This window comes from Pyxicephalus adspersus, chromosome Z, assembly GCF_032062135.1.
Source record: "Pyxicephalus adspersus chromosome Z, UCB_Pads_2.0, whole genome shotgun sequence".
Lineage (NCBI taxonomy): Eukaryota > Metazoa > Chordata > Amphibia > Anura > Pyxicephalidae > Pyxicephalus > Pyxicephalus adspersus.
Window position 1 is genome coordinate 46,782,986 of NC_092871.1, and position 13,925 is coordinate 46,796,910.

General features: G+C 36.7%; 1 protein-coding gene across 1 annotated transcript in view; it reads left to right on the plus strand.

Moving 5' to 3' along the window:
• Positions 1-13,925, plus strand: part of COL5A1 (collagen type V alpha 1 chain) — a 120,831-nt gene that overhangs the window by 64,299 nt on the left and 42,607 nt on the right. The window contains exons 26-31 of the mRNA XM_072431525.1: positions 4,030-4,083; positions 6,776-6,820; positions 7,477-7,530; positions 11,044-11,151; positions 12,602-12,655; positions 13,007-13,060. Coding sequence (XP_072287626.1) covers positions 4,030-4,083; positions 6,776-6,820; positions 7,477-7,530; positions 11,044-11,151; positions 12,602-12,655; positions 13,007-13,060 — 369 coding nt within the window. The remainder of the gene's footprint in view (positions 1-4,029; positions 4,084-6,775; positions 6,821-7,476; positions 7,531-11,043; positions 11,152-12,601; positions 12,656-13,006; positions 13,061-13,925) is intronic.

Genomic DNA, 13,925 nt, shown 5'->3' on the forward strand with positions numbered 1-13,925 from the left:
TCTAATTATATGGCATTGTAATCATGAACATTTAAAGTACCAATCCTAAAAAAAAAACAAAAAAAAAAAAAACAATTTACAACGTCATCTAAATGCACCAAAACTGTTGCCATTGGCAAATTTATTTATTTTAGCTATCGGCCAACTCGATGCAAAAGCTGAGACCTGTAATTGAGTTTGGCCACTAGATGGCAGCACTGTTCTGCTATGTGTGCTGTGCAAAAACAGAATTTGTAATAATAATCTCTGCAAAATAATACATTTTATTAACTGACTGCTGATACAGCTGAGGCGGAATTATTTCTCTATCAATGATCAATAAACCTAGGTTTATTTTATAGGCTGCCAGGGTCCAAATGAATAGGTAGATGTTTATTATATTACACCTTCCATGGGCAGCAGTGTGCAGAAACTAATCATTAGAAACAACTTCATGCCAAAAAAAAAATTAAAAAGTTGGTTTTTAGATTTTGCTATTTGACCTAACACAAAGGTCAGTTGGCTGAGAACACAGGGCAATAGCCTGCACAGTAAAGTGACATCAGTTTGCTCATTATGTGAACAGTTGGGACCTGTGATGGTGTTTAGGTGATACCTCTGCTGTCAGCAGCAGAATCACTGAGGTCCAAGAACCACTTGGCCATTGCCTCTTTGTTGTGCTTACATGCTGCAGATTCTCGCTTTCTATGTGTGCGATGGAGCATTAGGAGGAGGTAAGTATTCATTTGTCATTTGTCTGCCATGTAACCTATAAACTTGCTGGCAATATTCTTTGTTTATTTTATAAACAAAGCACCTTTCTTTAATGTTAAAGCTTGGCTTTATTTGTGTTTCAGATCTGTTCAATTATGTACAAAATTTCAATTTATCGAATTCCCTCATTTGGAAATAGCCATCCTACTAACATATATAAGGGTATGCTGTGAGGTCTAATTCACCATCACCATACTCTTCATTCTTCCCAGCCTAAGGAAAAAAATATAAATCATAAATCTTCAATTTTACCTTTATTTTTATTCTTGGCATCTGACAGACGCCACTGGCCATGAAATATTCCCTGTTAAAATATGCCAAGGAATATTTCTGTGCCTCTCTCTTCCTCTGGGCAGTAAAGTAGAAAGAATTCATTTTAAAATATAGGAAAACCCACCCGAGGCTTGCTCTGACAGGCCGCATTTCATTAGTTGTCTCCAGAGGACACACAGCAATTTAACTCTCTAATGCATGGCTGGATACTCCAACAGATGAGCAGGGTAAATGCCAAGCGCACAATTTTAACCTTAACAGAACAGTCAATTCGGTCACATAGGTCTTCTTCAAGGAAAGATAGGAATTAGTCTATCTGCTATAGCAGGGATGCCCAACAGGTGGATCGCAATCTACCAGTAGATCGCAAAAGCAACACGAGTAGATCTCTGAGCCCTGCCTTTCAAAATATACTCTACCTCGCACAGGAATTATTAGGTCCAAGTTTTTATTGTTGGTAGATCGTTTTGACTTGGTCATTTTAAAAGTAGCTCGGAAGCCAAAAAAGTGTGGGCACCCCTGTGCTATAGGCACCCCTGTGCTATAGGCACTACTTATTGTACATTGTGAATAGCACTAGCAGGAAAGGACAGTTTCGTCAATTAAATGTTTCTTTTTATCAAAATACTTTGATGATTGCAATGGGTTTGATGCAAATATCTCAGCACTTTCACTTGCTGTCAATGGGCTATCTGCCTGCCCTAATTCTAATCTTTATTATCTAATAAATATATTCTTACTGTTGACACTACAAAAGTATGTATCAATAGCATAAAGTGCATACGAAGAAACATTTTCATTCACTGTTGTTCTCCCTTCAAGGAGATTTCCCATTTTTTTCAGCCCAAGTGGCACCAGTTTCAAGAAATGGGAATGAGGAGGCTGAAAAAAAGATTAAAACCTCTCCCTATCTACAATATTTTTTTTTATTGTCTCTCAAAGTCTCCACAGACATCTCTCTGAGATCACAAAGAGCAATTATTACTTGATAGGGAATTCAGGGAGTTGTGATGATGATAGGGAGTTGTGGTACTTGGGTATAATAAATGCGCACATGTGCTTTTAAACCACAGTGATCCTTTATTTGGTTTTAGCTAGAATATACAAGTTGATTTTTATGTTCACCTGGAACCTCCCTTTTCAATACTTTTCAAGTACAATCACGTTCATCACATTCAATGTGAGATAATGAAGTCACTGCATAAGATGAGAGGAGGTGTTTTGTTAGATTTGGTGTTAAATCATGCTAACCTGTTGTCAGCCAATTAGCAAGCAGCACTCCAGCAATTTACTAATGAGATGCAGAGCATAACCTGGGGGACAAATTCAGTGTCACACCAAGTTTATTCTAAGCTTGTAGAGCAACATGCAACTTATACATCAATATATATATATATATATATATATATATATATATATATGGAAAAAAAGCATGCCCAGTAGTATTTTATTGTTTTACTTATCACACAATTTAAATAATAATTGCAAACTGATTGATTGCTGCGCTCACGGAGAAAGCCTCAGTACGTTTATTTTCTGCTCCATTGCCTACAATTGAGTGTGCTGTTTTCATCTAATTCAGATATAAAGGGAATATCGTGGGGCCTGCAAATGCTGACTTCTGTCTGCAAATACAAATATTCACCTGTAATGCTTATCTAAATTTTTCAATGCTTTCTTAGTCACTCAGGGCATACACAGATTAGAAATATTGATTTACCTATAAATTTCTAATGTGCTTGCTTGTTCTGTCATAATAAACTTAAGACACCAAGACAAATGAAGAGGGTAAATCTATGAAGAAAGTAAGTCAATAAAATCTTGACTGGCATGCAAATTTTATTATATGCTGCACAAAACTAGAAATATTTGTCTGAAATTTTTAAAGATTTTCTTTAGTTCTGGCAAATTTATAAACAATCCTAGATACTGTCTAAATTTTCTTTACTAACATAACCTAAAATAACTATGCTTATTGATCCATTAAAGTTCCTTTTTGCTGGCTATGGTCTGTTAGACACTTCGACTCAGTTCAGTTTGTGACCAGAACTGGTTTTACAGTCTTGTAAAATGAGATAAACAGCAGCAATCGTGCATGGCTTGTTGGAATAATCATGCAATCACCTGCAGGTTTGCAGCATCCAAATCTCACTTTTTCTGTTGAGTGTTTTGCTTTGCTTTCCATGCTTCATGCCAAGACACCCAAATTCTTATTCTATATTGTGTATCTGTGTGTTTTTTTTTAAATAAATACGATTTGCGGGGTGAAGGCAGCGCAGGTTGCTTGTGTCTCAGGCAGCCGTATGCATATTCAGCAGTAAGCGTGTTTGGGGCTGTAATCAGATTGGAGCAGGGAGGTAGACACTTTGCCGTCTCCATCTATGGGTTGCCAGGCAACAGCACAGAAACTTAATTCAAAGTTTATACTCTGATCGAGCAGCTTGGAAAAACAAAGACAAAAGCACACGCTGTGTTGTATATACAGGTCCTTCGTTCCCAGCTGCCATCCAGATTATTACCTTAGAATGTAAGAGGGGGCACTGGTCAGGATATTTATGTAAAGTGGACTTGTAGGCTTCAAGTGTTACCAAAAGTTATGTTGGGATGACATATATTGGGCAAAAAAAAATACTTTTTCATTGGGAAACTGCTGCTCCTGGCTTTACCCAATTCTTTCCAAGTGACATTGGTCAGGTGATTTTATTTCTTCGACAGCAACAACTTGAAAAAATGCTTATATATTTATTTCTCAGTACAGGTAGTGATAATTATATTATCATTTTGTCTGTCATATGTATTCTCAAAATTTATCTGTCACATGGCAAAAAAAAGTACAGTGAAGCAAATTCTTTTGAGGTGCACGAGCCAAAAATGGTGACAACAGATTAAAAACAAATTGTATGTATTTATATCAGACAGTTTAGTCACCTGAACAATTAGTCACAGGATGACTTTTATACTCCCACATCATTTGACATTACATCTTTTAATCTTTGTTGACAGGGTCCTGCAGGACCTCAAGGACCAATTGGTTACCCAGGACCACGAGGTGTAAAGGTAAGTGCTGCTTATGGTTTCCTAGGTTTTTTTCTTTTCTTGAAAGTGGTCCTTTGTATGTCAATGCACATGTATATGTATGCAAAATACATAATTTTAAACAACATATATCTAAAATACCTTAATTATAAGTGCAACTGCAACGTCCTTCTGCACAGTTCTGCAAATACCCAAATATCTCTTGATTTGGCCAGTAAAGTCTACCTAATGCAGCTCCTTGTGATAGTGTAGCAACAATGCTTGTCAACCTTTAACCCTCTAGCTGTTAATTATCCACAAATTTCAGCAATGCCTTGACAGCCTATGCTAGGGTCTAGAGTGGGATGGAGCGGGCTGCCCTTGCATTGTGCCCCTTTTGACAGCGGAGGGGTTAATGGTGGTGCTGACTCAGGCCAGCCTGTGGAAAAAGTGATGGCAAGCATCCTCTAGCTTCCTCTCCTGGCCCTACTTCTCTCTTCTCTATTAGGGAGACATTAGGAGTGTGAAGAGCAAAAGATCTGCCTTTTGAGCTGTCATTAAACTAATTGAATTACTCTAAGCTGCCACAGAGAAGGGGGCTGCAGAACAGCAAAAAATCTCCTCCAGAGTGTCATAATTAGATTTGCTAAAGTGGAGATGGATGGGTGTTTTGCAAGGCTTAATGGAGACAATTCACTCCTTTAAATATTTATTTTCTTGTGTGCCAGAAGCCATTTGCTCTTGCAGTGCACTATAAATGAAATCACAGATTGAATTATATATGGACACACCAAGCAAATGCTGAGACTTCCCAGTTAAGGATAGAGAGTAAAAGTTTTGCTCCAATATTCAAAGCTATGTGGTAATGATCCCACCACCAAACTATTGCGAATACACAGAAGCATTGTTACACAATGTAAATAGAAAGAAATGGTACTATGCTTTGGCTATATGTATACAGAACAAGAACAGGTACAAATAATTGCACTCAGCATACAAAAAGTAAGTGGCATTCCTGTAGAACCTCTATACATACAAAATAAGTACAGGTATTATGAATTTTCAATTTAAATAACAAGAGTTATGTCATTATTCAGCCTCCATACATACAGAAAAAGAACACATTTCTGAGAAAACACCCAGCATATGAATCAAATAAGAAGCACCATGTAACATCCATGCTTACAGAATTTAAACAGATAATAAGAAAATATATTCAGAGTACTGAAAAAGTAGAAAAAAGAAAAATCGTATTTTGTAGCAATCATGTATAAAAAAAAACATTCAGAGAATTGCACCACCACGTTCATACATACAGAACAAAAACAGATTATGAGAATTAAATTCAGTGCACAGGACAAAAATTGGCATTGTGAAGTGTCCATACACATAAAACAAGAAAAGATACTGTGAATTATGGTCATTTTACAGAACAAGAGATGTGGCACATGTGACAGATATATTACCAAGCCTAAAAATATTGAAAATTCCAGTAACACGTTTAGGTTAGGGAATGAGACCAAATCAAGTGTTAGGGATCGGATATCCACCTGGAGGATACATATAGCCTATATACACACAACCTGGAGAGTGATACCTCCAGAGACCCAAGCAACAATATCTATCCAAGAAAATATAGGGAATTTACACACTTTTTTTAGAACATTTTGCAATGTGCACACCATGCCAGTAGAGTGTGCAGTGATTGTAGCATGTTTTTCAGAAGAGATCATTACAACTTGAGGACTTGTGCTGATTACTTTTCATAGCTCCTGTATAAACATCCCATTTTCTAAGCACTTGACTAGCACAGGGAGGCTTTATAATTAACAGCTTGAAAGCCTCTGATAGTGTTTTTACCTTCAAAGGAGCCTGGCTTGTCTGATTTGCACAATCTGACTAGGAAGGATCCCTTTTGACTTCATGTGATCGATTAGTGTTGAATGTTTTTTTTCCTTCTGTCAGCAGCTGACAAATTTAAGCAGCTCAAACAACATTTTTTTTGTTTTTACCAAAACCATAAGTACACTGAATAGGAGATGAAAAAAAAAAAAAAACATAGGCTGTCCTCGTGCTGCTGCTCTACAACATGGAGTAGAGAAAGGGGTGTTTTTTTGTATAATGTCTTTTATGTTTTTTTCAATTTCTGAAGTAATTGAAGTAATTTAATTTCTTTAGCTTGGTTCTACGAGTGTGGGTAAAAGGCTAAGGTCCCAAAACTGTTAACACACATCCAGAGAGATGCGAGGGAATCTTACCACAGTATAATTATCTATGTCAATGGTAATCCCTAATAAGTCACCAGTACATAAACTATAACTACAATATAGATATTGAACTAGTGGTATTTAAAAGCAAAAAATAAGTAATAGAGAAAAGGAGAAAAAAGAAATAACGCTTTTAAGGCACTAGATTGTAACAGATTAAAGCAGTAACTTTTATATACTAAATTTTGGCAAAAATTCACAATGTATACTAAAATAAAAAACATTAGAGATAAGCTCATATTACAATTTGCTTTCAAGTGACAGATGGTTTGTTTTGATCAGACAATGAGACCTATATTGGATATCAATAGGATGACCAATAGTCATTGGGTGACTGTTAGATAGCATGTGTATGTAGCTTTGTTATCCTTACCTGGTTTTTGTTGATGTTTATGACTGGTGTGTAAATTAAACACAGCTTTGCCGTAGATTGTGATGTTTACATTCTCCTCTTTTGTTTTGACCAGGGTGCTGATGGAATCCGAGGCTTGAAGGGAACAAAGGGAGAGAAGGTAACTTACGGAGTGTAATGACCAGTGGGGTGTGTGTGGGGGAGTTGGGGTCTTGTGCATTATAGGGCAATAGGAGACAAGCATAACATCATTACATTTAATTAGCAACCTAATGGCCCATTGTCAAAAATCAGATCAGCTTCGAATAAAAAGCCTATTACAGTTTGCATTGTGCAGTAAAGATATTTTTTATTTAAGGTAATTTGACAAGTAGACCAATTCTTGCAATTTTAGATTCAAATTCTAATGACAGTACACAGTGTTGATGGGAATGAAAGTTTCGTGGGATTGGAATCTACTTAGGGCCATGGATAATGATGCAGATGTGGACAGTCTGGGCAAAATAGTTGGCATATTTTAAAAAGAAAATGGTCAGACTAAACTATGGTTCCCTATACCTCACCCTCATCCTGCTGAGCTACTTGTTTCACCAGCCGGTTTCTCTCTATTAATAAAAGTAATTGATGTCATGGTTTCCAAACACCAACTAGCAGTCCAGAGGCTTTTAGCCTTTCTAATACCTTCCCTGTCCACTCAGTGACCAAAGAGCTGCAGGCATGTCATTTACCCCGGCACTGCCACATAGGTGCATGCAAATGAAGTATAAAGAAGCTGTAGAGAATTGTAACTTGTTTTTATATTTCCCTTGTCTTTAGGGTGAAGATGGATTCCCCGGATTTAAGGGTGATATGGGACCAAAAGGAGACAGAGTAAGCACTTCCCTCTAGTTATTGTCACATGTTATGTCAGCCTAAAGTTTATTCTGTTGTTATACTGCAAAAAGCACCTACACATTATGATGTGTAAATAGTAACTCAGCCATACATGAAATGCTCCTATTGAGAAATGTAATAGTCAGCTGTATGTAAGAATCTGCTATGGTTTCTACATATTCTACATGATAGCAAGTAAACTTTCCAGAGTCTTTTAAAAGTTAATTGAATCTCCAGCTTGTTCACAAAGATTTTTTCTGGGCACCCCTGTTTCAACCACACCTTCCAAAACATGCAGCTAGGTTAATTGCTACCCCCAAAATGTGTCCTTGGTATGTTTGGAAAATAGGAAGCACAACCCAAAGTTCACTCTGCCAGCTACTGGTTGCTATATAGCTTTGAGATAATGATAATAAAGATTAAAACTAAATAAATAAAAAAACTTAATGGTATAAAAAAATTGAGTCTGACCAGCATTGGTTGGACCTGCCCGGCGATGTGCTGTTTAGAGAGTTAGACTTCCTCTGTAAAGAAGAAATTCCAACTGGGGAATCTACATCTTTTAAATTACTTTTTTGAATTCTTATCTTCTTCAATGATGATGATGACAAGACTTTTCAACATTTCAAGCAAATGAATTGATATAGGAACGTGCAGGAATATAAGCTTGCTAAAGCTTTTGTTAAAAAAACAAAAAACAAAAAATATGTGCTGATCTTGTTGGAAGTAGCTCCACAAAGCTGTAGAAAATTCTGCATCATTTTCTAACCTCCAGAACAAAGCAATTTGCCAGTGCTCAGTCTGTTGTTTTAAAAGTGTTATATTATTTAATGTAGGTTAATACAGTGTGTCTGGTGGAAAGGGTAGAATTACGTGTGTCTGGTGGAAAGGGTGGAAAGGAGAAAATATAAATTTCATGTTGCACACAAACTTTCATATTTTACAGTGTCTGAGCTTTCACCTCTCTGGGTGCAACAGTAAAATATTGAACAGAACATGAAAAAGCAGTCATGTGCAGCTCAGGCTAGATGGAACATAGTTGCGTATTTGCTTGTGCTGTGGGTGCCAAGCAGAGGCACTAATTTTCTTTCATCCTCTGTTTCTTCCCTATTCTGGTGGTGGTAGTCACACTGCAGGAGTGAAACATGTACACTACAGTGCATTCTGGATACCTTGCAGAACATAGATAGAATGACAGGCCTCATAATCCTACTACAAATGTCTGCTGATAAAGCTAATGAAGTACAGAGAGACTGGCCGCCAACCACTGTAAAGTGAAGCATGGTCGGCTTTAAGCTCGTAATCAAATTTGTTCCAGAGTTTTGAGCTCCAGAGGGTTCATCAACAAGCAATTTCGTGTTTGTTGGAATGCAGATAATTAGGTTTGTTTTGTTTGTGTTTGTAATGCTAGGAAAGTAATATTAACAAAGTAACATTATTGCCTCAGATAAATGAGACACTGATAATGGCTTGGAAGAGATTTGCCTGTTCTCTGCTCCCTATGATATTTTATTTACATATTTTAACATTTTTAAGAGGAATTATCATGGTCACAAACATGCAATTGTATTAAAAAACATTTTTAACCCCTAAAAAATGGTCACCCTAAGCTTGCCATGAATGGCTTGATAAAAGCAGGAGACATTCAGTTTCCAACATTGGTTATTGGAGCCTTTATGAAGTTGATAGGAGTGTCTCAGGAGGCATGACTATGGTGCAGGGGAATGTTTATGGTCTGGTTTTCCAAAGGTTCACCAAGTTTCCTCAAGCAGTTTAAACCATCTATCCTAAATCACACTATACATACCTAGACATATATTATACCCCTGCTTCAGACACTGTACAAGGTCCCATATAAACAATAAAGTGTATCTATATGTATAACTTTTAACATTTTTTGGGTATAGCAGGGTTAAACCTATTCCAGGTTCTTATTTTTTGCTGTGCTCCATTGGGGCAGTTTCTCCTTATTATCTAACTAACCAGAAGGAAAGGAAATTTTATAAAGTGAGGGGAATTTCCCCACTGAAGGATTTGCCTTTACCTTTCATTTTTGCAATACAAATTTGACAGGTGGTCTAGCTTGTAACTTCTCTATCAGAAACTTAGCGAGGTAATGACATGCTTTGACTGTAAATGTGTTTTGAATATTCTATATTTCCATATGTACATTTGAACTTTTTGTTTGGCTGCCAATACATTTACCTTTTTTAAAATGAGTATATAAAAAAACTTTTATGCAACTATTTATTAATAATAAAAAGGACATGTGCCTGTGATTGCCTAATTCTCTTTAATGTTATCTACCTGGCTGTTCAATATATCCTTAGTCAATGAACCAAAACCAAAGTATACAGATCAAGAGCTCTGCATGAATTTAAGCTATCCAGGTAGCTAGCATTTTCATACAAAAGCAGCACAGAACAGTGTCAGTCCTAATATTTGTTTGACAGGTTAACTATATTAGATAAGAGTACAAATTAGGATTAGTTTTACTTGTGTGCTAAACTTCTGCCTAAGGTGGAATCAATGTATTCAGTAACTGATAGCCCACCTTAACCTGTGCACTGCAGATGTTAATTGACTTGGCAGAATCAATGGTAATAGCTCACTGCTTGCTTTTGCAATTCATTTTTTTGTGTATTATTTGTGCTTTGGTAGGGGCAGACAGACACCAACAATTAAAAAGGGAAAATGCAGATTTAATTATCATCCTATTTAAAGACCTTCCAATCACAAGATGTCACCTTGGCAATTTAATAATTAGGATTTGTTTCCCTCTTATATGTCACTGAGTGGTAGAGATCAATGAAGCTGTATTTTGTAAAAGAATTCATTTTATTCTAAATACCATTAAGGGTCAGTCAAGTCAAAATCTGATATAGACATGGATGGAAGGTGGCTAGGTAAATCGCAGGCTGATGTGTTTTATCACTCAGTAGCAACATTTCCAGCTCCATTTACAAGCTCCTCCCATCTGTAGTCACTGCAAGGATAACCCATCCTGTTTATTTGTAGAAGAGAAGAGAAGCAGTTTGAGGGGACCAGTCATGCAGCTGGGCGGAAGCCTGCGGGAACGAGGGATAAAGCAAATATATGCAGATATACTCTATTCCAGTTTTAAATAGTAGAGCATGTTTTCATTTTACAAATAAATGTTTATGTATTTTAGTGAATTAGATAAAACTCTGTTTGCTTTAAATATTTACCAACTTAAAAGGGTAAAAAAGCAAAAACAAAAAAAAAACAAAAACCACAGGATATGATAAAATCAGCATCAGCATCTTCAGCAGCTTCACCTCATTTAGTGAAAATTCAAATGCAAAATAAACCATTACTGTACTCACAAAGACAGAAAGGGGGGCATGTCATAATATTGTTTAATGCTGTGTGGATATATTTGCTGTCTTTGCAACTGGATAGCCGCATGACCATCCCTCAGCAGTAAGGAGGAACACCACACTGACATCTACTTTTCAATATTCCTGAGACATATCTGTGTTTTACCAGGGTGAAATTGGTGCATCTGGTCCCAGAGGTGAAGATGGCCCTGAGGGTCCAAAAGGGCGCGGCGGTCCTTCAGGAGAATCTGGCCCAATCGGACCAGTGGGTGAAAAGGTAAGGTTTTTTGAGACATGTGGCAGGTCAGTGGGTATCACTCCTGCCTTTGCAGCACTGAGGTTCAAGGCTTAAATCTTGGCTAAGACACTATCTACATTGAGTTTGTATGTTCTTTCCATGTTTAATATGTCAGTGCTATAAAAACTAGTAAAGTATAAAAAAAATTAACAATAAAAGGAATGGTGAGTAGCAAAACAGAGTACTTCATGGAATGCAGCATTACAGAACCAGAAAAATATTTAAAAACTTCTTTTTAATAATTTATATATATTAGCAGTCATTACATCAAGCATTATAAATATTTTAACAGCAGGCTTGTAGTAGGGAGTGATTGCTCTGCAAGAATGCAGATGCAGAAAGAGGGGTGGTATTTAAAAGAAGCACTGCACCCTCCAGCAGTGAAGAGAATTTATGGACATTACTATGCAAACTGGATAAATAGTTTCTCATATATAATTCAACTGTAAATTTCACTGTTCAGCTAGAGTTGTAAAAAAAATGATATGCATTATAATTTTTCAGACTTCCACTGTTTTGTACTTGCCTCTGTCACACATAAAGGCAATGCCAGTTTTTATGTAAGGTCGGAGGATGCTGGTAAACATTTTTTTTCTAAAAAGTCCTAACAACTGCTTTGGTCCCTTTAAGTGGGAAAGGCTTTAATGCGAGTGGGTAAAAGCTTAACATGTTCTGACAAAGGAGCTGAGGGGTTGAAGAGTGTCAGAGAATTGGAGGAAGATTTAATAATTGCCTGTATGTAGATAATGGTGGGAAGGCAAGGTGAAGCTCTTACCACATCATTAAAAGTATTTTGAATGGCTAACATATGCCTGGGGCAGAAAGTAGACCTGAGGAAAGACACTGACACAATAACTGGCTCACATGCACACTCCCATTTCACTATTTGTAATAATTTTGATTAAAATGTTGGTCGTCTTGCTGTTCTTTTGATTCCTTGGCCTCCCCGCTTCCTAAACCACAAAATCAGAGGTAGTATATAGGTCAGGAGATCTACATTCACCTGCTGCATTTTTTCTTCTGGATCACTGAATTACTGAAGCTAGAGGTCAGCACTGGCAACTTCTGTATTTCTGCCAGGTTTCCTTTAATCTGTCTAAAGTGAGTGTCACAGAAAGTTCAGAACAGTTAAGTTATATCAGACATATTACAGCAAATTGCCAGTGATGTGCATTTGTTACCTACCTATGTGACTGCATACTTTAAAAGCTGGACCAACATACAGTAATTTGCCATCTTAATTCTGGGAATGTGTTAAACACCGATTTAGGAGGAAACTCGGAGGAGCAGTCAGTGAAGCATATGACATATAAGTGGATAGGCACTGCAGCCCCTGCTGTATTTTGTGTTTTCCATCCACCTTATTACAAACTTTGTATAACAGTAACTACTGATTAGTAGTTAAATAACTCGTGTTTGTCCTTTTCAGGGAAAACTTGGTGTTCCAGGTTTGCCAGGATATCCAGGAAGACAAGGTCCAAAGGTATTTATTCACAGCCAAAAGATATCCGCAGCCATACACAGTCATACTGGCTTCAAAATGTGTTTTTCTAAATGTCAAAGTGTATAACCAATCCGGAGTTTCCTCTCCCCTTTAAAGTTTGGTTGATACAGGTAAATTCACACAACTCATTTTGTTTTTAATTTCTATACCAGGAGTGCAGTTTTTTTAAAGTAATATTAAATGAAAGTGAAATGATCAGCTTGTTTATTTACAGTACCTTCCTGGTCTCCATCTATATCACCAATGGAAGCTTTCTCAGCATTGTGCTGTGTACAGTTGCTATTTTTATGTTTTAAGCCACAAATAATTTCTTGTTCTGTTGCAAAAAAGGGTTCCATCGGCTTCCCAGGATTTCCAGGAGCCAACGGCGAGAAGGGCACAAGAGTAAGTTATCAAGTTGCTCTGTGTTTTTTTATTTCTTGTCTGTGTGTGTTATTAAAAGTAGAAATTGAAAATGATGACCCACAGCAATCAAATGTGTTTGCAGGTTTTGAACTAATTTGTGTCTGGGGAATAAATAAAACAAGATAAAAAAAAATTTCATTCCAGCAGAGTAATGGCACCCAGCTAAGAATGGTCATGATTTCCTCTGAACAGCTATTCTAGATACCACATGAAATCTTTGATATTTTAGCACCTTTCCAGATGTATTTTCACTGCTTTTGTTATCTGTGTTTTGGGCTGAGCAATCATCATGGGATGCTCAGCAAAGGCAGCAAAATTGAATGCCCAACTATTCCAGTGGAGGCTTACTTCTATTAAATTCTTATTTATAAGCCTACTAGCAATGTAATTTTTTTACTGTAAGTAGACAGAATTAATTCCCTTTTGTTGACCACGTTCCATTTTGGGTTTTTGAAGAGAAGACTTTACATACATTTTCTGTCCTATGGACCTCAGCTAGCAAATTCTGTCAGCATATATCCAATATAAAGTAATGTTGTGAGGTAGGAAAAAACCATCAAGAATTACAAATGCATTTACTCATTTAATATTATTCCTAGGAGACTAAAAATGTCTTGAAAAGATGTTCATACTGAATTTAAAATTCTTCAAAGCCTGTCTTCAATTGGCCGCAGCAGGACAGAGTATGAAGCAATAAGTTCAGCAATATGCTACTGTGTATATGTTTACCAATGTATATTTTAAAACTTGAACTACAATTTGAGATAAAAAATATTCAAAGTTCTTGTCACTGTTGTGTAACTTACGTACAAATGGCTTTTTGTTATAGTGTTTTTTTTTCTCT